This window comes from Mchenga conophoros, linkage group LG7, assembly GCF_057382185.1.
Source record: "Mchenga conophoros isolate Kocher_MC1m ecotype Shallow Benthic linkage group LG7, M_conophoros_male_GT1.1, whole genome shotgun sequence".
Taxonomy (NCBI): Eukaryota; Metazoa; Chordata; class Actinopteri; order Cichliformes; family Cichlidae; genus Mchenga; species Mchenga conophoros.
Window position 1 is genome coordinate 8,337,474 of NC_140532.1, and position 24,302 is coordinate 8,361,775.

A 24,302-nucleotide genomic window follows, 5' to 3' on the forward strand; every position below is an offset into this window, starting at 1 on the left:
CTGTCACTTCGACATCATGGCGTAGCGATGTGCACGGACGGCAGGGTCGTACTGGTGGGCACGGAGAAGTTCAGAACACAACTTTTGTGGATTTTTCTCAGAAAAAACGAGAAGACGAAACTACGGAAGCGCTGAAATTCTTCGAGAAGAGTTTGGGTACGCGTCCTTCTTGAGGCTACAGCTGTGATTTATTGTTGTAGTCTGCTAAAGTTACCGTTTAGTCCGAACAAGCTGCCGCCGTTGAGGCTCGCGCAGATGCGCGCGCATGGCTCACAAAGCTACCGTTTTATGGTCACTTTTCTAACTTTTTATAACCAGCAGGTCCCCGAGCTGTTAGGTTTTGTCTGGTTAGTGAAATCTGACTCGTGTTAGTGAAATCTGACTCGTTAACACTGTAAGAAACGAATGACGCAAAGTGTCCTAAATACCCGACTGTAGACAAAACGTTAATGTTTCAGCTTTACGTTAAATATGTAACAGAAGCTAACTGGAAGAAGTCTGTTTATGACCTGCCACATATCTAATCTCTGCACTGTGCCATTGTTTTCCATCGCCTGAGGCTGCTCTTACCCTCTTTCCCCCTCTGTGTTTTTATCTGTATCTAAAGTAACATTCATTTGGCTTCATTTGCCTTGCCCTAGGTGCTGAATTAGTGGGATTTAGCTTTAGTAGTGATCGTGAACTGCCCCCGAATGTGAAGTAGACTTTCTGGAGTTCCTCTAAGAGACGTAAAACTTAATCAGTTGTTGTTATAGTTTGGCCTTTTTGTTTCTTTAAAAAAGCTCTTGAAAGCAGCACACTTGTCTGGAAACCAGATGTTGCCAACAGTAATTTTGGGTGCTTTTCCTTGAATTCATTGATTTACTAACTTAATCCCCTTTTTAATGCTAATTGAAAGCAGTTTAGGTCTTCGCTCTTTGTTATTCACACACTCCCAGGGGTCACTTTTCAGCATCTTCCTGTCTTCACCGCATTGCAGCCAAAAAAGGAAATGCAAGGAGTTTATATTAAGGAAAAGTCCCCAAAAAACAAGCCTACTGTTGTTCGCAGCAGCATAACCAATCTTCTGTATGGCATGTATATTATTCAGTGTTGTATTTCATTGCATGTGCATGAAGATGAAGGACTTCTTAGTCAAGTTAAGACACAAGTTGTGCATTTGTGAGTAATATGAAAAGAATGTGTGATTCCATCCAACACAAATGAACTTCTGCCACGACTGTGCACATACATGCAGGCAGGAAACGCTCTTGGAAGCCCTTCTCACATGAAACACTTTATCTTAAAAACTACATTTCCACCTTTTGGAAGCTGTGTTTACATTGCTACATCACTAATTGCTTGAATACCATTAAGGTTTTTCATGATTTTATTTTCCAGCCAGTCTAAAGATGGAGGAAAATTCCCTGTCCCCTTTTCAAACCTCTTGCCGGGAGGTATAAAAGTAAAGACAGGCATCCAGGTATTCAGCCATGTTGGAAATAGCTGCAGGTTATTCCTGCAGGTAGCTGATGAATACTCTAAATGTGTCCACACATACACCAAATCCCTGCAGGCACAGGAGTTTACTGCCTATGGCTAAGTAAAGCAACATCAATAAAACCCCACTTTTATTCAGGAAAAACATTGGGAATTTCTTTTGCCTCTTGTGTATGATAAATATCTTAGATACTCTTCTGATTTCTAAATTAAAAGCAGTGAGTTGATTCCTTATTTTGTGCTAAATATACTGTTTTCTGTCTGTGGTAGAAAAGGAGTTTGGCTTTTGTCATAGAAAAACTGTGTAAAGGTGAAGAATGAGTCAAGGCCTGCATGAGTCAAAACATATAAAGTGTTATTATGTGGGCCTATGCTGTCATGTCCACGGAAATTGCCACGTAACTTGGATAAAAACAGACTAAGTAAAACAAACTGTGGTGTGATTTTTGGCCTGGTTTGTCTTTTCTAGTCTTTTCTAACATGACAGCTATTCATCTCAGTACAGACTGCTATCAGTTTTTACAGGCACATGCAACTATCTGTGAAAGAAAATGAGCCAGAGGCTTCTGTTTTGTTGTGTGCTGCCGCTGCATGTGCTGAAGCATAGTTCGCTGGTCACGTGTAACTCAGGAATTAAGATATTCTTTATTTTCTTTCAATACCACGAGTACCGGAGCTCTTAGGGGAGCACCCAGTGAAGTAGGTTTATGTTGCCTAAAGGGACCTGAGCTGCAGGATTTGAAAAGCAATTATAGTGGTCCACTCTCCCTCCTGTATTCATTGTTCTCTGCATGTCTCTGTGAATTACATGGCTGATTTCACCAAGGGGCAAAGCTGCTTTTGCATGTTCTTTCAGTTTACTTTTGAGGCTCTTTTTAGTCTGAAAAGAGTATGCAGGCAGGTGTCAACTGTAGCATTGCAATGCCGTTTTTTTTCCCCCTCCCTCCCAGCCTTTGTGTGCTTATGCAGCTCAGTCAAAACAAACCACTATGATGAACAATAGAGCTCTCTGTTTTGTCTTATGGCTGGTGTAAGTGGTGCTTATAGACAGGCAGACAGAGGGACTCTGTTTGAGAGCGATGCTTGCTCATTGGGAATTTTGAGATGTCTCCTTTGATGGCAGTCTTGGACAGATGCTTAACATGCATCATAAAGGAAAAGTGCCTTATAAATCTAGGTTTATAAGGCTTTGTTACAGTTTGTCATATATAATATGTACCTGTCTCTTTCAAATGTGGAAAATTATGACATTTAATGAACACTTATTTTGTAATTCAAAACAATCACTTGTCCCAGAGCTTTAAAAAAAACGGGACAGACTGTTACCTTGGCTGCTTTCTAGACAACCATCTTATGTTTACACATAACTAAAGCAACATGGAGGCTTCCTGGGACTTGAGGAAAGAGTGCATGTCCCTGTAATTAGGAATTCTTTTTGCTGTGTCCATCCTACATCCAGGATGAAGCTGTGGAAGTGCTCAGAAGGCTGTTTGCACTTATTAGCAGGTTTCAGAGCAGCATGTCTGGTCTTGAGCTGCTGTTTGAAGTATGTTTGCTAAAGGCCATGTGCTAACCCATATTTGCTTTTCTGCTGTGATAGAAAAGCTGACTCAGGCTTTTGAAGGGGATGCCCTGCAGGTCTGGATTCCAGTTTTGTCTCATCATGATCCAAACTCTGTGCTGGCTGCTGTGAAATGCTGAGATATCGCCTCAATAAAAGCCTTCCCTCAATCTGTTTGTAGTTTATGCATTTCAAGCAGTGCTGGCAGGATGTCCTTTTTCTTTTCTCAAGTTGCACAAACCTCACCAATAGCACACATGCCCATAAAACTGTAATGAGCCTGGAATCAAACAGCAGACCAGCAGCCAGGTAAACATTTCCGTATAATAAAATAATTTCATCTATATTTGCTTTAGCCCAGAGAACTTCATAAAAACAAGCTCAAAGAGCGAGCCAAGCTGCTGCAGTACACAAACAGTCAGATTAGACAATAACTTTATTTTTTTATTTTTTTATTCATTTTTTTACCACCAGTTTGCAGGTAATTTTTATTGGCTCTTCGCAGAACTCTTTTGGTTATCATATCCCTGAGATGAGGATTCAAGCGTCAGAAACTGTTAAGGGAGCACTCGGCACTGGCAGTAGATATGGGCAGATGTTGTCCCATTGTTTCCGGTTTCACATCATGATGCTAACAGCATTCACATTATCAGCAGACTCTTAACATCTGAGATTTTACTTTTCTGTTTTTAATGACTAAAATATTGAAAAGCTGTTCTAATTTATTAATTTCTAAACTGCTTTTCTGCCTGCAAAAGCAAAGTGAGTGAAATCCAACTTTGTCAAAGTGTTAATTGAGCAGCTTAACCATGCACTGCTATGAACAGCAGCCGAAACAAAGCTTGCAAGGATGTTAACCAAGGATCCAAAGATGGCTCTGATGTTATAATTGTGTTAACAAGAGAGTGTAATTAAAATAAATGTACATTAGTACCCCTGCACACTACTGTAGCTGATATTATGGCAACTGTTTCTTAGTTATAGCTTCTAAATTATATTGACTTTTGAATTTGTGCTGCTTATTAGCAAACCAAATTCTTATATAAACTAGCATGATATATGTGCAGAAATATTTGTATACCAGCCCTCGTCCTTCCATGGAAACATTGTAAAATGCTCGAATTCTGCCCTGCCTTTTCTAAATGTCAGGTCTTTTGCAAAATGTGTAGTAAGCAGCTACTGTTGTTACTGAGAGAAGCATTTTTACACACTCAGGATTTTACTGTTGGAAACCACCCAGCACTTTACTGTGGACCAGTGGCATGCTGGGTGCTCATCTCCTCTCAGTCTGCTGTGTGTTGTGTCGAGTCTTGTGTTTTAGTACATGCTTCTTTTACACATAATGGAAACTGTGACCACAGAAATGCTTAAATAACAGTGCTCAGTCTGTGGGTGGTTTCCATAAAGTCTGAAACTGGTGGAACGTCCCAGTGCTGGGCACTCCCAGGATTGAAGGTAGCTGAATAAAGGAAGAGGTGTCAGTGGATGTTTGTGTGCACATGAACATCTCTATTTGCATGCTTAAACATGTACAAATATACAGCAGGGTCTTTCGAACATCAGAGGAGAAAGGGACTGCTGTGTTATTTGGGCAAATCTCCAAGACTGGGACACGAAAATGCATCTTTATTTCAATCCAAACAAAGTTCCCACTGTCCTCTTGATAGGACATTCAGAACACCAGTGTTTTAGATATTGGTTTAATTTAATATTATGTGTGGCATTCATTAGTTTTAGAAAATATACATGAGAACTCTTCAGCACAGAGTTAAACAACAGGAAGTTAAAGAAACTCAACAAATCACCTGATTTTGTTTGTTTTTTGTCTTGTTTTTTTAAGCTGCCAGAGATGCCTTGCTATCATATAACCATGCAAAAACTGACTTATTTTTATACAGTCAAACCCTACTCAGAATTATGTTGTTTTACCAGCTGTTAAAGACTCGAAACTCATGGCTCAAAGAAACCCAACAGTATTGCAGCTGAATTAATGTTTAATGATACACAAAATTACTTCTTAAAAAACCCAGAGAAGGCCTTGATCCAAGCAGGCAGTGTGTTATCAGATTTAGCCGCCTCCTCATAACACAACGCATGTGTAAAAGTGATTTGGCTGCAGTTTAAAAAAAAAAAAATACAAAAATTTCATTTATCTTTTTTTTTTTAAGTTGTGAAAAATGAATGTGGTTAGCTGTGACAGAAACAACTGGCATATCAAAATATGCATAACATCAGATCAAAATTCTTAGCAAAACACAATTTTTATCTTCCAGCACCACAGTGCGCTAAGTTTCTGCCACTTTGCTGCCATCCATAAGTCACAATTTGTAATCATTATCCCAACTGGGTATCTCACAATTTTGATTTGCCTCTGCTAATCAGGAAATTTTATTTTGTTTCGTTTTGTTTTTTGTGGCTTAAACAAGTTTTTAAAAATGTATGCCTGGTTAAAGCTGTAACATTTAAAAAAATCATCCTGTTCAACAGTGAACTGGAAATGCATAACAATAAGTTTCTTTTATGTTCATGAGCAGGCATGTTTGAAAAAATAAAATCTGTAACCTGTAAGTTGAAATGTGAACTGAACTGTAGTTTAAAAAATAGTTTTAAAACATTTACTGTGTTTTGGGGCTAACCCTTTAAACTGGTTTTATTGGTCTTTATAGGTTTGTCAGTGACTGAAGATGATGTCTGATGCCAGCGACATGTTGGCTGCTGCTCTTGAGCAGATGGATGGAATTATAGCAGGTAAACCTCTCCCATTAAAAAGCATCAGCGCAATATTTTACCATGACTTTTAGTACTCGTGAAAGCCTAAAGCAACAAAAGTCTCTGCGGGTCTTCCAGGTTGAGTCAACATTGATAAGCCCTTATCTGGTGTCTTGTTATGGCTTGTTGCACAGCTGACATTCAAGCTGTCATGTGATATCTTGTGCTCTATCTAGCCTTTATTCTTTGCACTTTGAGTCTGTGTAACTCTAAACCAGTGGTTCTTAAACTTTTTCTACCCCTTTTAAAAGCTGGGAAAAGTTAATGCCCCACCCCACGTATTTAACAATAAAAGAATCCAAGTGAAAAAGGTCAATCTGATAGCATCATTAAACTTTTTTTTTTTTTTTGGGGGGGGGGGTCCTTTTTTATTTATTTATTTTTTTACCTATATAAATCTCATCCAGTCACCTATATGCATTACATTTCTCTCCATATCCCTTCCCCCCGCAGTGGGTCTATGCCCAGATAGTGCGGTGTTATAATTTTTAGAAATGTGATACCTATAGTGTGCACAACTGTATTTCCAAAAGGTGGTGTCACTGTCTAAATTCTGAATAAAAACAAATCTCAGGAAGTCATTCATGTTATCACTAATTTAACACAAATGACTTGGCATGACATCATTTGACATGAACTGGTGAAAAGTCGAGAGGAAAAAAAAAAGTTCTTTAGTCTGATCAATCAGTATTGATGTGATGGGGTGTATTAGTGCTTGTGACATGGGTAACATGCAATTCTGTAAAGGTGCTATTGATGCTGCAGCTTAATTGTAATGTATTCTGCCATCCAGACAATGTCTTTAAGATCTTTGATTATGTTAGCAAGATTATGCCAAACCAGATTCTACTTTAATTAAAGTAGCAAAGGTCTATAAGGAGGGTCCAGAAAATCTGTCAAAGAGAGCCCAACCTGTTGTAAGGATGGAACATTTGTGACTTTGCCAGCCTTTTGTCCTCATCAGAAGGCTTAAAATGTTGCTAGAAAAAGAGGTGATGCAACACAGTGGTAAACATGCCTGTTCCAACCTTTATGAAATAACTTTTTTTTTTTAAACATACACTTTGACAGTTATTCCGTTTCAGCATTTTTTATAAATTGTGTATTCAGTGTTGGCTTTAAATAATGTGATTACATTTTACACAGCATCCCAACATTTTGGAAAATTATATTGTGCTCTTCAATTACTGTTAGTGCCTGAGCCACAAAATGATTGATGTCCTCTGTAATCTAGCAGATGAGAACTTTTACTCACTAAAGCTTGTCAACAAACATCACATGCAGCATAAGATGACACTGCAGTCTGTCTCTGGACTAATTTTATCCTCATATTTATTCCTGTTGTGATTCTTTTGTCTCAGGTTCCAAAGCTATAGACTACTCCAATGGTTTGTTTGACTGCCAGTCGCCTACGTCACCTTTTATGGGTAGTTTGCGAGCGCTTCACCTTTTGGAAGACCTAAGAAGTGTCCTAGAGTTGATGGACTCGGAGGAAAGGGAGAGTCTACGATGCCAGATCCCCGACTCCACAGCTGACAGCCTTGTTGAGTGGCTCCACGGTCACATGGTAAGACCCTTACTTGTGGATGTTAGAAATATCAGTTGGATTCATGGAAAGAGATAAAGTTTATTAGCAGGTCTTTAGAAATTGAAGCAAACAGACCACTTTTTGCTCTTCTGCCATCCAGAAAAGTGTAGCCTCAGGGTAAACCGTTGTAGCGCTCGTGTTGCATTTTCTGTTTTTGAAATCAGTGCAAGTTGTGTAATCTTGCCAGGTCTCGCTTGGAAATGAGATTTTTAATCTCAATGAGATTTTTTTACTTGGATAAATAAAGGACTAATAATAAAAAAAAATCATGGAAGGAGTTTCTCCTGGGATGGCTGGGCATGAAGTCCTTCAAACAAACTGTAGCACAGCTGGTTTGATTCTGATTGTTGCGTGTGCCAAATTAAAGCTGTATTAATACAGAACAGTGTGGCCAAACAGTCTTGTATCCAAGTCCACAAATGGCTTGTTTGCTAAGCGAAAAAACGCAGAACAATTGTCCTGTTCTGCTGAGTTCCCATGGAATCCAAGATGGATTAGCTGTGTTGGTGTCACAGTTGATGTGCATGCAGCAAGAAACGCACAGACTTCTTGGGAATCAGAGCAGTGACTGGCTGCAGGCCAGTGAGAGTTTTTGTGTAATGCTGTAACCCACTCTGTGTACAGCAGTCTGAATGTGAGCTCTCCATTTCAACCATGTAAGGTTTTATTTGTGCTGGGTGAAGTGGTGTAGCTGCTCAGGCACTTTGAATTTCAGCTGAGAACATTAGTAGACATCAAAGACTTGAGGTTTTGTCTTTAAAGCGTAGGAATACATTATCATACCCTTGCAAATGGCTCAGTAGAGTTCTTCTAATAATTTATTTTTCTCTCCCCAGTCTAACGGACACATTTCATTGGGTGGAGGTGACCATTACCAGGAGAGGCTTTCACGACTAGAGAGTGATAAGGAGTCTCTTGTGCTTCAGGTACCTGCCTAGCAGTAATTCCATAATTTTACCATCTCCTCCACCGTCTATTTTCTGTAAAACTCCTGTGAAGCTCATTAATGTTACTTGTCCCTCTCATCGACCAGTCAAAAACAAGAAAGGGCAGGACTTGTGTTATCAACACTGTAAACAATGGCGGGGGAGAAATCATTTTTGTAACCTAGCAACATCAAGCATTGAAAGAATGCTTGAAGCTCTAAAAATTAGGTCAGGGGTTTGACACACAAAAAACACTTACTGATAAATATTGTTTTATTTAAGAAAATACTTAAACCAACACAGAGTTAAAAGGTGAAAATGGAGCACAGCCTGACGTCCTTAACAAACTCAATAAATCTGCTGCAGCTCTGAAAACTTCAAGAAACTGTGAATTTCTGAATAATAGTTCACATAATGTTTTATTATTGAATTCATTTTTGTTTGTTGATTTTTAATGAATTTCCCTGGGGTGGCAAATGGTTACTAATGTAATTATTAGTCAGTGTTTGTATAATTTATCCAGCTACGGGTGGACTCTCCAGGATCTGGAAAGGAACTGAAACATTGTAAAACCTAACTGGAGGTTTCAAAGCTTGCTTGTGTTTGTGCCCCACATGCAAAAGTTTTATTGCACTTGAACTGTGATCAGATTTGTTTAGTTCTCGCCCTCAATGTTTTTAGGAGCAGGGTATCTGTATATGTTGATTGCATGATTCTACAGCTGCCGCCACCCCTGACGCACTAAGAGAGATTTCTCTTCTGACTTAAAACTCTTAAAAATCTATAATAGTACAAAGAGTGGAACGGATAACTTTGGCTCATCATGTTCTTTAATAACTTGGCCCTTGGTTTGTTTAATATCAGGCTTTGCTGTCCTTTCTAAAATGTGTTACCTTGTGTTCATGCAGGTGAGTGTACTGACAGACCAGGTTGAGGCTCAGGGGGAGAAGATTCGTGATCTGGACTTGTGTTTGGATGAGCACAGGGAGAAGCTCAACGCCACAGAGGAGATGCTGCAACAGGTCTGTGTGTGTTTGTGTGTTTGTCTTACACTCTGAGGACGGGAAGGCTATTCCCAAACCAAAGCCCCCCAGTAGTGAAAGGTGCAAATGGACATATGGTGCAGATGTGTTTGGGTGGTACTGACTCTCAACTGGAAGAGCTGAGTTCACGCCCTCCTGTCAAGTAAACATCTACTGTGTGCACTGCTGTGCTAAGTTTATAAGTGGGTGTAACAGGGGCGTCTTGTTAAAACTGTTAATCATTGAGGTTTTGCAGATGACTTTTTTGTGTCTCCACTTTTACACAATAATGCCTGTACTACCAGTGTTGTTTACACAGATTGTTTGTTTGCTATTACAGGAGCTTCTGTGTAGAACTGCTCTGGAGACTCAGAAGCTTGAGCTTATGTCTGAAGTGTCCAACCTTAAGCTGAAACTCAACAGTATGAAAAACGAGAGGCTTGACTTTGATGACGGATTTAGGGACAGTGAGGTGAACTAATCCTCTTTGTTTCTGAATGTTTCTTTTCTATCTCACTTAACGCACACAGACACACACAGACTCAACAATAATGAAACACTCATTTATTTTGTCTTAAACCTGGGGGAGAGAGGATCCCGTCTTATTATCAGTCTCAAAGTCATTTTTATTTCTTGTTGTTAGTGTTTGCTAAACTAGCCATTGACGGTATACCCACATTATTGTAATATTAATTGGATTTTTTTTTTGTTACTTTATTAGACAAGATTTTTATAAAGATGTTGTCAGTCATTTGTTTACTAGAGATGGGAAGGTCTCTGCTTCCCAGATAGACTGAGCAGAATGTCTGGAAAGCTTTCAAACACGTCATGGTCTTGTTGTAGCAGCGCGGCCATCTCTTCCACCCCGCTGGAACAAAAAGCTGCTGTCTGTGTTCCGCCTCACAGCACATAAATCACTTCTTTTCTACAAGCAGCTTCCTCTCATTTTATCACTGCTGCTGCTTGGAAGCACTGATTTGCTGCTTTCAAATGCATTTGTAGTCACTTTATAGAACTTTGTGCTGATACAAGTCACATTTGCAAGATGGGAGCAGTTAATGAGATGTTAAAATTATTCACTTAAATTTCATTTTGGAATCTTAGAGTTAAAATTTTATCTAGAGGACAAAAATTATCCTTCAGTATTTAAGGTGTGACCTGTTCTTTTTTTCTTTTTCTTTTGTCAGGATTTGATTCTTGAAATTAATGAGCTGCGGTACAGACTGACTGAACTGGAGACTGAAAAACTACAGTATGAAAAGAAACTTAAATCCACTAAGGTGAGTCATCCCAGAGCACTTTACTGGCTGTTTATGTATCTTAAAGACTAGTTTTACCCTTTTTTTTTTTTTTTAAACAGCCAAAATCCACCATTCTGTTTAAAGTCAATACTTAACGGCTGTTCTTTTGTTCTTTTATGCCCTTTAAAAAATATATAATATCTGTACATCTCTTGTTACCTGGATAAAGTTATTCATGCAACCATTTCAGCTGCTATTTGTATAGTATTATGGTGTAGTCACAGTAGGGAAAGCAGTGGTTTGAGACCACAGCACAGCCAGAATTTTTGCAACTATGCAATGAGCTTGGGATCTTGTTGCCTTGGAAATGGTTCCTTTGCAGATGTGGACGAGGACTGTAATCAGTCACAGTCAGTTGGCATTTGCAGAGCGGCTTTGATGGATCAAAATGGTGATAATACAGTGTCGGTTTTAAATTGAAATGAGGTTGAGTTGGCATTTACAACCCCAATTCCTAAAAAGTTCAGATGCTGTGTAAAATCTGAAGGGGAGGGGGGAAACTGAATGCAATCTATTCATCCATCTATATGTTTTCTTTCGTTTATCCGGGGCTCTGTTACACTATTGGAGCAGCAGCCTAAGCAGAGAAGCCCAGACCTCCCTCTCCCTGGCTAACTCCTCCAGCCTTTTCAGGGAAATACCAAGGTGTTGCCAGGCCAGCTGAGAGATATGTCTCCAGCATGTCCTGCATCTGCCCTGGGACCTCCTCCAGGTGGCGGATGGCTCACCCAGGAGGCGCCCAAGAGAGATCCTAGTAAGATGCCCAAGCCACCTCAACTGGCTCCTTTCAACATGGAGGAGCAGCGGCTCTAATCTAAGTGTCTCCCGGATGGCTGAACTCCTCACCTTATCTCTAAGAAGAGGCCAGCCACTCAGTAAAAGCTAATTTTTCTGCCCCTTGTATCTGCGATCTCGTTCTTTCAGTCACTACCCAAAGCTTGTGACCATAGGTAAATTGAGAGCTTTACATTCATGCTCAGCTCTCTCTTCACCACGATGGACCCGCACAGCATCCGTGTCACTGCACCCAGAGCACCAATCTATCTGTCGATCTCCCACTCAATTCTCTCCTTCCTCGTGAACAAGACCCCGAGATACTTAAACTCCCCCTTTGGGGCAGGAATTCATCCCTGACCCGGAGTGGGCATTCCACCCTTTTCCGCCTGAGGACAATGGCCTCAGATTTGGAAGTGCTGCTTCTCATTCCCACTGCTTCACACTCTGCTCCAAACTGCTCTAGTGTGAGCTGGAGGCCATCATCTGATAAAGCCAGCTTAATCACATCATCTTTGAAAAGCAGAGAGGAGATTCTGAGACCACTGAAGCGAAAAGCTTCTGCCACTTCTACACCTCCTATGGACTTTCTGTCCATAGGAGTTCTGACTTTTTGAAATTGTTTTGTACTTGCAATGTGTTTGTGATTAATCTGCAAAAATTGCAAATCTGTTGACATATGTGGCCAATCTGTTGCTGTCTACGTACACAGAATTTTACATCAAAAAATTTATTTATATTCAGGGTCCAGCCAGAACATCATAAATTTGAAACAGAAATTTCATAGTTCCTCCACAAATGGTGCCACACTGCTGCAGGATGGTGATTCAGCTTCTTCAAAATGACATTGGTGGTCAGCAGCCTTCCTTTTTATGTGGGATATAACCACAATGCAACCATTGACTTGAGTCCTCTATTGCAAAAAGGCTCATCGTAGATGATTTGCACTCACTGGAACAGTGACTCTGATTGATTGCAGTGTAATGGGGTGTTATGAATTAGATGACATATTGACAAACCTTTACCAAATTGTCTGAGAAGGACTGCAGTTATTTGGAGTATAGTTGCCTTCTGCCAGGTAACTGATGCAATTGCTTTGAAGGTGGTCAGTCAGAGGCTGGGGGGTTACTAACCACCATGTTTTTGTTTTTTGTTTGGTTTTTTTCCCCTCTCTCCTGGTCACAAAGAGTTTGTCACCCTTTTGCTTCTTAATCCAATTCCATTAACAACATCTGAGATTTCTTCATGTTTTTTAGGATTTTTTTTTCCTTCTCATTCAGAGATTCTCGTGGCTGTTTGAATGCTGTGAATTTAGGTTTTGGTTGCAAAATGAAACAAGTTCAAATATCAAATGGACCCTTAATTGTTACAACACAGACAAGAAAATTGTTTGTTTTACAGTTTGAAAAGAGAAGTTAACCAAGAACACAAAAAGCTAAACTAAACTAGGTGAAGGCCAGCTGACTATCAGACTGCCACCACCCTTTTATATGCTGAAGTTAGAAAAGGTGAAGGAGTGACTCTGCTTACTAGAATTTTCCAGATGATTGCTTTGGATGTTTTCTATCTTATGCTTCTTGAACTGCATGTAGTAACTGCGTGTTGTTTGGGGGTTTTGTTGTTTGTTGCGGCGCCTACTTTTAATCTGCTTTAGTGGTCATTTTCCTGGAAATTTAGATATTCAACATTTCTTGATCTCTTTTTATCTTCTCTCCTTCCCATTTCTGTTTTCTTCTTCTTTCCGTGGCTTGTCTCTTTACTGCTAGTTACTAATGGCCAAGCTTTCTAGCCTGAAAATCAAAATGGGCCAGATGCAGTATGAGAAACAGAGGAAAGAGCACAAACTCCAGGCGATGAAGGTCGGCTTTTCCCAGGATGACTGTTGTGCTTGCTGTATGATTATGGTTTTTTGACCTCTCCCTTTGGCACCTCTTCTTCTTCTTCTTCTTCTTCTTCTTCTTTTTTAATTTTTGAGGCATAAAACGATTAAATCTGGTTAGATTCTGTTTTCACGCTCAAAAATGTATGTATTTTTGCAAATAATTTACTTAACCACGCATCACTGCATTTTTCTATAATGCATGGTTAAGTCAAGTGCAATCAGAAACACCACTTCCTTAAGTCTGCATTTACTAGGCACCAATTTTAGCAAATGCTAATTTTTAAACCACAAGTATGCTTTAATTCTGGGCTTTTGTTGAGTTGGCAGAGTTCTTCTTTCCTGTCCCTCTCTACAATTGTCCCACTCATTTCCTTTTTTTTTTAATCCACTCTATTATAACATGTACAAGATATATCTCTGTGCTTGACTCCTGCTTTGGTCATTTAAACATGTTGGTGTTTTCTTTTTGGAAATGGCTTGCATATTTAATAATATCCAAACACTTCCAGAGATCAGTGCTTATCACCCTCCTCATACTCGTTACCCTCCTGCAGCCTGTGTGCCATGTCATCCTCTGTGAACCCCTGTATTGTGGTTTGTTTGGACTGGGAGTGGGGGAGGTGGTAAAATCTTCTCACTGTTGTCCCCTGGTGAACAGGAGGAGCTAGCCATACTGAGGCGGCAGCTGGAGGGCAAAGACGGAGAGATGAGGAGACTGCAGGACGAGACGGGCTTCAAGGCCATCGGCTTGAACGGTGCAGAGCCCACAGACAGAGGTGGGGAAACCAGACAGATCACACGCCTCGCTGAAGATCAGCATTCCTGATGTTTATTTGGAGCAAGTTTTTACTTTATAATTTCTTGTCCTGTTTAGTCTCTCATCCAGATGAAACTCTTAGAAAGAGGCTGAAAGAAAAACGTAAGGGGGGTTTTTATGTCTGTGATTTTATTATTGCACTCACCTCCACCCCTATTTGCATGAACGAGCATGAGCCATCTGAACTCTGCTTGTCCATTATAACCAGTTCCAGTGCTAGTACCCGACCACAGCGCGCCACATCTCAACTTTTTTTTTTTAATGGCACGAATCTTGTCACTGATTTTTTTATGCCCGGCTACAACAGCAACGAGAACAGTTTGCCTTGTGTTTTTTAGCAGGAATGAAGAATGAACTGTTTGTTGTGACCATTCAGACTGCTTACTCCACCTTCTGACTCATGTCTTCCAACGTTAATCACCTACCTCTCTTCACCAGCAACCTGTGTGTGTGCGCACCCTGCTAACCTGTCCTGCTGTTGTGCTTTTCAGTATCTTTCATGTACAGCTGTCTTAATAAATGTCCACTTTCCCATCAGTTATATATACTATACTCTACATTCATCTGTATAGAACAGTTTCATTTTTCATGCACAGCACACACTCTCCATGATTCTCTATATTGAAGTACAAATTACAAGTGTCCATTTTAAGAATCCTATTGACTAAAGCAAAAACACAAGCTACCTTCATGTCTTGAGCATACCTTTTAAACATTTACAGTGCAGGTGAGGAAAAATAAGCGAGGCCCCTGAGTTTAATAACTAGTCAAACTTTTCTTGGGTAGAAGTAACCTTGAATAAACATTTGTAGCTGTAGACCAGACCAGTGTAATGTTTAACAGGCATGGGTTTTTTTTGACAGTTTATCCTTAGGACTGCTTCTGCTCAGCCAGATTCTCAAAATGTTTCAGTATGAATGAGTTTCTTGAGGTCATTCTGCAGCTTTTCTATTAGGTTCACTCCAGAAGAAGGATTTTCTTTGTAGTCATCCTTGAGTAGATTTATTTCAAAGTTTTGGCCTTTTGTTTCACTGCCAACAATAACAGTTTGAGAGATATAAGCATAATTTGCAGTGTGAACTTAAAAAGAAAAATGAGGAAACTGAACAAGTGGAGGACAAAAAAAGTTCTGTTCATCCATCTGTTTTCTGAAGTATCAGAAATGTTCTAGGTGAAAGGGTGGCTGTGAAGAAAGAAGGGAAACTGGTAGAAAAGGCTGAGGTATGCCAAAATACACAAGCACTGAAAGGGACCGCTAACAGAGTGTGTATCAGTGTGTTGAAAAGTGGAAATGTTTGAGCAAAGGTTAACATGTGAAACACCCGCTCACACCAACACTGTGTGTACGTTTGGTTTCTAAAAAGCAGTGTGGCCGTGATGTTGCTGGACTGACAGCCTGTAATGTTGCATCCTGTATGTTAAATTTTACATATCCTCACATTTTAACACCCCCAGACTTCACACCAGGAACTCTTTCAGTAATCTTTTTCTCCCTCTCTAGATGTGGAAGTCCAGAGGATGAAGAAGGCAGTGGAGTCTTTGATGGCAGCAAATGAAGAAAAGGTACATGTGACCAACTAGGACAGGGGTGTCAAACTCAAATACACAGTGGGCCAAAATTCAAAACTGGAACAAAGTCGCGGGCTAACATTAATATTTATTGAAAAAAAAAAAATCTTCCTCCAGATATAAGAATGAATCTTTTCTTACGGACTCAAACAAGTTTTGCTGAAAAACTGAATATGGAACAAGCAAAGCTTAATACTAAACAATATATATATTAGCTGTATAATACCAGTAAGCCAGCTCTAATAGTAATTTGGTATGGCTTCGTGGGCCAAATGTGGGCCAAATTTGGTTTGGCCCACAGAGTTTGACACCTATGAACTAGGATTCACCTTGTATCACATCCCAGCTACCCAAAGCTGCTCCGGGGGGGAAAAACTGACCTCATTTTTCTTTTTCTTTACCTTTTCCTTTGCAGGATCGTAAAATTGAAGAACTGAAACAGTCACTGCTGCGGTACAAGAAAGTTCAAGACATGGTGATGTCCGTGCAGGGAAAGAAAGGTTAGACTCAGACTTACAATCTAAAAATTTAAGTATTTTGACAAATTTACATAAAATTTGATTCACAGGATTTAAAAACTGACATTAATGATGTGCTAAAATAATGCATTTTAAGCTTTAGCTGCCACACAGACCCTTCATCTATCCCTGGGTTGCTTGCCTTTTCCCCTTGTTGTTTGTATAGTCTTGTGTGTGAAAACTTTTGACCTACTTCCTACATCTTGTAAACAGGATCATGTGTTAAATAATTTGATTTTATATTTTGGTCCATTACAGAAACAAAGACAAATGATAATGAGCACATTGAGAGTTCTGGTGATGGATGCACCACAGTCCCAGCTAGCTCTCCGTCTGTGGAGTCAGAAAAACAAGAAGGCACAGATGCTGAACAACTGAGAGGGAAAAGCCCAGATGAGGTTTGTGGAGAGGGAGAGGAGATGCTGCAAAGGGCCACGGGTCGGTCTCAAACTTGGTCGGTGCGTCTCAGTCATGTGGCATGCGGTTGCCTGTTCACCCACTAAGCTAAACTGGCACCCATGGTATCACTATTTAAATAGCAGAGAACATGAGATATTTTTAATTTTACTTTTACTGTTTTTCCTCCCCTGGAGCGACTTCACATATCATTAAACTCTAAAGTGCTCAGTAAAACACTCACTCTCACAAAAACTTCACATTAATTTCACTCCTTTGGAAATGAGTGTTGAAGAGCTGGACAACCAATTAGTTGAATAACATCTTTTGTCAGATCTCTGTATGCAGATTTAGACTGTTCTCAGGGACTCTGTAGAGTTTTTAAGTCACAGTTTTATTGCATTTAAATCTTCTTTTGTCTTTCTGACCCTGACTCAGATGGAAAGCCCCAGTAGACTAAGTGAAGAGCCCTCGCCTTCACCCAGCCCGTCTGATCCAGAGAGAGTGTCAGAATCTGAACCGGCAGATGCAGAAAGGTAAAGATTTTATGTGTTATACATGACTTTGTTTTTATTTTAACAATATTTTTAATTTACAAATTAAAAAACAAATAACCGGAGAACACTAGACACCAAAGAACCAAACAAACAGCAAATCCAAACATGGAAAACCACCAATCCTAGTGGAATCTCTTTCATATTCTTCACTGACAAACACAGTGAAATGGTGCTCATTCTGCCTGCATGTGTCTTGTATTTATATTACAATGCTGTAACTTGCCAGGAATGACATATTTTCACATTAAAATCTCAGAGTATTGGAAGCTCTCACTGCAATTTACGCTATAAATAAAGTGTAAATTTACACTGTAAATTGTGGTAAGAGCAGTGAAGCATGCTGTTTAATGTGCGTATATATTTAAATGATCCGGGGCAGTCCATGTGGCGTTGCACCACGTGTTTGACGTGTCACTGAGTGCTTGTTCTCATCTAATTTCCTGTCACACTCCACTGCAAAATGAACACAATGGAGCATTTAATAAGTATAAGACATGGTATTGTGCATTCAAGGAAGGAGAAAGGAGTGTGATTATTGTTAAGGATTGGTCATCTCCTTAGTATTATTTATTTTATTGTGAATGCATGTTTGCATGCTTGTTAGTACAGAAGTATAAAGACATAACATATTAGGATCGACTAAACCATTCACTTGACAGATGCTGCTGTAGTCCTGACACATGTTTTGTCCATTTCCTGCAGATGGTGTGTCGGGAAGTATCTACGTGTGGTTAATAATGTCCTGTAGACTCGCACTGCTAAGTAAAGTATAATGTTTAAAGTGATTTGCGTTGTGCTTTCAGCAGTCAAGAGAACACAAAGACTGTGACTCAGGATCACCTGGATGGGAGCAAAACTGAGCAGGTATGGGCAGAAATGACGTTGGCTAAAAACTGAAGACTGATTCTGTCTATTGTGATTTTTTTTTTTTTTTTTTTTCTCCCCCACTAATTTACCTCAAACTGCTTTTTCCAGCCTTACCCATTTTTTTCCTTTCACATTTGAATTGTCTTTCATTTTAGTTTTTCTGGCATTTAGTATATGGAAGTACAGAATCTGTATACAAGCAATGTTTTTGTACTCTCAGAAGACAAGTGAGGAGATCGGTAGCATCAGTGAAAAGCCACCCATAAATCCTTCAGCCACCTTACCTGCCACCGTAGAGGACGATCCCTTTGGCTCGAGAAAGGCTCGGTCGTCTTTTGGAAAAGGTTTCTTCAAGATCCGCGGAGGCAAGAAGACGACCAGTAGTCCAAGCCTTGGTGAGTGCAAACGGAATGATTTGAGATCATGGAGTTAGTGGAAATGTGCTTTGTTCAGCTTTTAACCCACTACATGGTGAGAGTTTCTTCACATTTTTTCTCCCCCCCAAGACACACCCATGGAGTACACTATGGACCAAGACCATAATTTACAGCCCACAGGCTGTGGTCCCAGTTTAATTATGGAACTGTGTTTCTGGGCTGGTGTTTGTCCTTCGTCCTGTCTATGTGCTTTTTATATTTTTTTTTTGTGTGTGTGTGTGTGTGTGTGTGTGTGTGTGTGTGTTGTACACTTGTATATCTGCATCCCATCTCCCCAATCCCATTATTATTTCACTCATAATTTCTGGCCTCTTGTTCTTTTCTGTTGGACCCTGTCCTGTGTGTTGTGCTCTTTGTAACACATGAAGACCGCAGCAGGAGTGCGAGTGCGCCTATGCTAGGTACAGTATAGATCACAAGTCACGGTAGAGTTGCACTAGTTGTCCAGAGAAAGCAAACTGCTGAATATTTCTGTCTGCAATTTCTGATCTCATCCATTCACTTCACTGACATCTTTTTTTAGTTTAATAGCTCCAGTACTTTGTCTCTGTTCTTTGTTGCACAAACTTCTGTACCTGTGTATGTTGAGTGTGCTGTAGTGTACGTAGATTTTGCCATGTTCCTGCATGTTTTTGCCTACACTCCTTTGTTTCTTTTAAAGCTTTCCCCGAGCACAAAGCTGTGCTGAGATCCAGATTATTCGATAAAATAATTTAAACGGCTCTCAAAGACCTTCCAACTAAATCTAAAACAAAGTAACAATCCTTTTCTCAGGCAGTGAACAGTGTCTGCATGCATGCCATTCTAGAGAGCGTATCGCTTTGCTCACAGTGACCTCTCCGGAGTCCTCATGTGCCTGTCTCAGTGTATTCTGGCTCTTTGCACTGACCCTGTGCAGCAGCTCTGTCTGCCTTATCCTCATGATGCTGATGCTGATCTGCTGGCATTTGTTTGCACAGCTGAAACAGAACGACAGGGTACGGACCATCTCGATCTGGCAGGGCTGCCACAGAGGTCGAATAACAGTGACAGCACACACACGCTCCCCACTACTCCAGAAAGCAGAAAAAAATCCAAAGGAATAAAAAAGCTCTTTGGGAAGTGAGTAGAAAACCTGTAAACATCCTCCCTCTGAGTGTTCTTTTTTTAAGTATTTAACTTTAATGTCTTATTGTTCAGGTTAAAAAGGAGCCAGTCTACCACATTTAACTTGGATGACAATCTACCAGAGGGTGAGTTCAAGCGAGGAGGAGTGCGTGCCACAGCAGGACCCAGACTGGGTTGGTCTCGTGATCTTCAAAGGGTCAACAAGTGAGTCAGTGCATTCAGCATGAATAATGAAAGTCACAATGTGGTTTCCTTGTTTTGAATCTGTGTTGTACAGTGAATGTAGTGTTTGTTTGAATAATAAAGATGTAACAAGTGCATGTACTACAACTGATCTACGTCCACAGGGGCGTGTCTGCATGCCTATTTCATTGTTGACTCTTCTCTTTTCTTGTGTAGTGACGTAGACGCTCCCTTTGCACGCTGGCCGAAGGATCAGGTGTGCGACTGGCTGCAGGAGCAGGGTCTTGGTCTTTATGTAAACATGGCTCGCGCGTGGATCTCCTCTGGACAGACGCTGCTACAGGCCTCGCAGCTGGACCTGGAGAGGGTGCGATGAAGCAGAAGAATTTAATAAGTTTACCAACACTGGAAGAAAAGCAAAGTATTCCTGCCCTCAACTTCCTGTGTAGTAACTGGGGAATGTTGTATGTTTAATCCAAACTTGTGGATGTTTAGGAGCTGGGCATCAAACACCCGCTGCACAGAAAGAAGCTCCAGCTGGCTCTTCAGGCCCTCGGCTCAGAGGAGGAGGACAATAAGGGAAAGCTGGACTACAACTGGGTGACAAGTAAGTACCAGCTGCTAGTTGAAGATATGAGTCGGTTGGTCAGTTTTTTATGTTTGTGATGTTTTACTTGATGTTCTACTCGAGTTAATAATTGATGTAATTCTCTCTGCCTCTTCTCAGGATGGCTGGATGACATCGGCCTGCCTCAGTATAAGACCCAGTTTGATGAGGGAAGAGTGGACGGTCGCATGCTGCACTACATGACTGTGGTGAGTGCCGATAGGAGACATTCACTCCCCTCACAGACCCTGTGGATAAGCTGGGCTGATGACTCTAGTGTCACCTCATGTTAGTGTTACTGCACAGAGCTCCAGTGGTGATGGAAGCCTCACTACAAAGCAAGTTTAATAAACCAGGAATATGTTTTTATTAGGAGGATTAAAGAAGTCTAATTTATTTTACATAGACCCTGAGCACTTACACCAGTGGATGGAGAGGTCAATAGCAACAATACTTCTTTGCATACATACATTTCTTTTCATATCACGTTATGGAAAAAAAGACCAAGAGAATTTCTCTTCCAACTCTTCTGTTTTGCCTCACAGCGGACTAAACCCTCCTTACGTTCACAAACAACAGCTCGTTTCACAACATTTAACAGCCAAATAATTAAAAGCTTGAAAAGGAAAAATGTCCATACAAAATGTAGTCAACTTCTGAAAAGAACAGTGCAGACGCAAACTAAAAATGTTTGGTTTGTGCATTTTCTCACTTGGCCCTCATGGTGCTCCCTCAAGGTAAGTAAGCTTTAATACTCATTCTTAAATGTACCCTCTTCTTATGGCACATTTTTAGTCTCACTCTTTAATCCTGGTGTTGAAAAAAGCCTAATCTTTGCCATTGGTAAGTCAAAAATTCAAGTTAACAACTTCAAATTTCAAGTTAGTTTCTCAATTTTCAGTTATTTTCTCAGAAGTTTGAGGAGCTTCCATAACCTTGGCCTTAAGTAAAGAACATTTACAGCAAATAGCGCCTCAGTGCTCTGGGAAAGGCAGTAAGACCCCCTTTACAGTGTGTTAACTGAACTTCATGGCATCTATTTTAATTATTCTCCCAGAGAACTGATTGGTTGGTATGCTCTGCTCTTAGAAAGCTCTGATCTGTTATTTCAAACAATGTTTCACAGGAACAGGTAAGATGTGCAGCATGAGTTAGCTCTGATGTATCAGTCAGAAGTGACCTGGCATGATAAAAATAAAGTTTCCTCTCTAATCCCAGATTCACCCTCTCAGGTATTTGTATTTCAGCACTGGCTCTCTGATCCTCTTTAAGCTCTGATGTCTTGTGTTTTTAAGGATAACAATCACAGTTTAGTCAATCTTAGAGCAAATCACTGATATCTTTTTTTGTCCAACAGGATGACCTGCTTTCCCTGAAGGTGGGCAGCGTTCTGCATCACCTCAGCATCAAGAGAGCTATTCAAGTCCTCCGACTCAACAACTATGAGCCTAACTGCCTCCGTCGCCGGCCGTCAGACGAGGTGTGCTCGCTTTAACAGCCTGTTCTGCTGCTCGGCCCACTGACTTTACATACTCATAGCTATGTGTGAACACACTGTGCTTGTGGTTTGTACTTTGTGTCTGTAGAACAACATTTCACCGGCAGAGATTTCCCAGTGGACCAACCACAGGGTGATGGAGTGGCTGAGGTCTGTGGATCTCGCTGAATATGCTCCCAACCTGAGAGGCAGCGGCGTCCATGGGGGCCTGATGGTGAGAGAGTTAGTTGCTAATTTCCCTGGAAGAGCAGACGCTGTCCTGGGTTGTGTCCGCTCCTAATACACCAAATTCCCGCTCAGGTTCTGGAGCCACGGTTCAATGTGGAGACGATGGCTTTGCTGCTGAACATCCCCCCCAACAAGACTCTGCTGCGGCGCCACCTTGCCACACATTTCAACCTGCTCATTGGTTCAGAGGCCCAGCAGCTCAAACAGGAGTGTCTCGAAAACCCAGACTACACTTTGCTTACTGCAACCACTAAGGTCAAGGTAAAGCACGAGTTCCCACAGACAGACCGTCCTCTCTTACTACAAGTACTACAATTACTTCTCAGAGTACTTACAAGGAAAATATGTTGGAAATGCTTTTTCCTGTGTATTCTCTTTAAATGGGTAACAAGTTGAGAGATTTGATTTGACAAAGTGATATTAAAGTTTAGTTTCTCATGGAAATTAAATGTGCCTACACATTAATTTAAAGGAATTTTAAGTCACTAAAACTGGCATCAAAACCTTGTAACCATAAAATCATTGCCAGAAAATTCAACAAAGTTTTTGTTTGTTTTGTTTAAATCTTGTGATATCAGTTTATATCAGTTTGCATATGATTTTTAGTTCGTATCCTTTTTGCTCCATCTGGCATTTTTGTGCAACATATTACTTAAAATTTTATTGTGCAATTTATTCCAGGAGGAAAAATGACACTGATGATGCAGAGGTCTCAAAAACTCACTGATCAAATATGATGACCTTTTTGTGTTTTTTCTAAATCAGAGGTTGGTATGTGTGCGTTCCTGTGCGAATGTATGTAGTACTTACCTGTCCTCTCTCTCTGGTTCACACCAGCCAAAGAAACTATCATTCGGTAATTTTGGCAGTCTGAGGAAGAAAAAGCAGGAAGAGAACGAGGAGTATGTGTGTCCGATGGACGTGGAGATGCCAAAGGGTCGGAGCTTCCAAAAAGGCTTCGAGCTCCAAATCTATGAAGATGACCTCGACCGGCTAGAACAGGTGAGCATATTCTTCAGCATTCATTAATGATTTGCTTAATTAAAAAAAAAAAAGTCATATTAAATTTGTGCTCTATTGCTTTCTGCTCACAGATGGAGGACTCTGAGGGAACCGTGAGACAGATTGGTGCTTTCTCTGAGGGCATTCAGAATCTGACGGTGAGAACCAGGAACAATTACTCACTGATTATTGTTTCCACGGCTTCTGATAGTAAACTTAATGCTTTTCTCTCATTTACCAGAGCATGCTGAAAGACGACGAACTCTTCAAAGAGATCTCCAATTCTCCGAACCCCAGCGTAACCGACGACGACTCCAACGCATGAGGCTGTCAGCATCAGACCTGATCCTGCTGTGAATGAAACTCTGTGCCAACCCTCTCCACTTGCACACACACGTCTCAACAAAAAAACAAGAATGCTCCCACATTTTCCTCATTTTTAGTGTTACATTCAAAGAAGAGCCAAAAGTATTAGCGTCGTGTCTTTCTAGTTGATTTTTAAATGTTGAAGCCTTCGGTCCAGAGGCCACTTTCACTCCTGAACTTAGTCTTCATTACTCCCGACTGATGTCAGAGGGAACATGTAGGATAACACCACTGTTTGCCTGCCAGCTGGTTTCTGGAGATATTATTTCTGTGTTCTATTCGGGTACCTTCCTGTTTTAACTGAAGTGAAAACCAGCAAAAAATAAAAAACATCTAGAAAATGCCTATATAGATTTAATATATGACTTTTAAATTGCCTTTTGACTGTGGCAATGCTAGAAGAAAGAGTTGGACTAGAAGTGATGTGTTGAGACTGTTTCCATTTTGAAGTTATAAAGAAAAAAACCCTCAAACAGCTGCTATGTTTTCTACACAACTGAACCCTGCTAAAGAAATGAGAACAGTCTTTAAATATTATTCTGTCACTTATACATTTACAAATGTGCATATACAGTATAAAGCAAGAATCTCGCTGCATGTTTTGAAACTGCAACACAGTCATATAAGAACTCATCATTGTTTTTACCAAAAAAGGATTTTTAATGGAAACCTGCAGTTATTTCTGGGGAAATGTTGTGCTGCAAGGAAACGTCTGGTTTTCTCAAAGCGATAATGCCCTCTGCAGCTCTCCACCTTCCCTGAAAAGATGTCCTTTTTGTACACTTATGCAATTAATAAATCAATAAAGTAATTTAAATATGTTTGTTTTCTTTGAAGAAATTAAATCC

At 40.4% G+C, this 24,302-nt stretch overlaps 1 protein-coding gene across 13 annotated transcripts; it reads left to right on the forward strand.

Moving 5' to 3' along the window:
• On the forward strand, positions 1-24,275 carry ppfibp1b (PPFIA binding protein 1b). 13 transcript variants are annotated; one of them, XM_085281834.1, is made up of 28 exons: positions 1-156; positions 5,707-5,788; positions 7,171-7,376; positions 8,234-8,323; positions 9,232-9,345; positions 9,686-9,817; positions 10,533-10,625; positions 13,187-13,279; positions 13,961-14,078; positions 14,177-14,221; positions 15,621-15,682; positions 16,104-16,188; positions 16,465-16,664; positions 17,041-17,138; positions 17,963-18,023; positions 18,247-18,421; positions 18,832-18,864; positions 19,423-19,564; positions 19,643-19,774; positions 19,970-20,120; positions 20,249-20,360; positions 20,481-20,569; positions 21,718-21,840; positions 21,947-22,072; positions 22,159-22,347; positions 22,924-23,088; positions 23,181-23,246; positions 23,330-24,275. In XM_085281834.1, the coding sequence occupies exons 2-28, from the start codon at positions 5,725-5,727 to the stop codon at positions 23,411-23,413; spliced, it is 3,048 nt and encodes a 1,015-aa protein (XP_085137960.1). In that variant the 5' UTR covers positions 1-156; positions 5,707-5,724; the 3' UTR covers positions 23,414-24,275. The 13 variants fall into 13 exon arrangements, with proteins under 13 accessions (XP_085137960.1, XP_085137961.1, XP_085137962.1 ...); XM_085281835.1 differs by having other exon boundaries at positions 18,250-18,421; XM_085281836.1 differs by having other exon boundaries at positions 17,966-18,023.
• Positions 24,276-24,302: the final 27 nt, after the last annotated feature.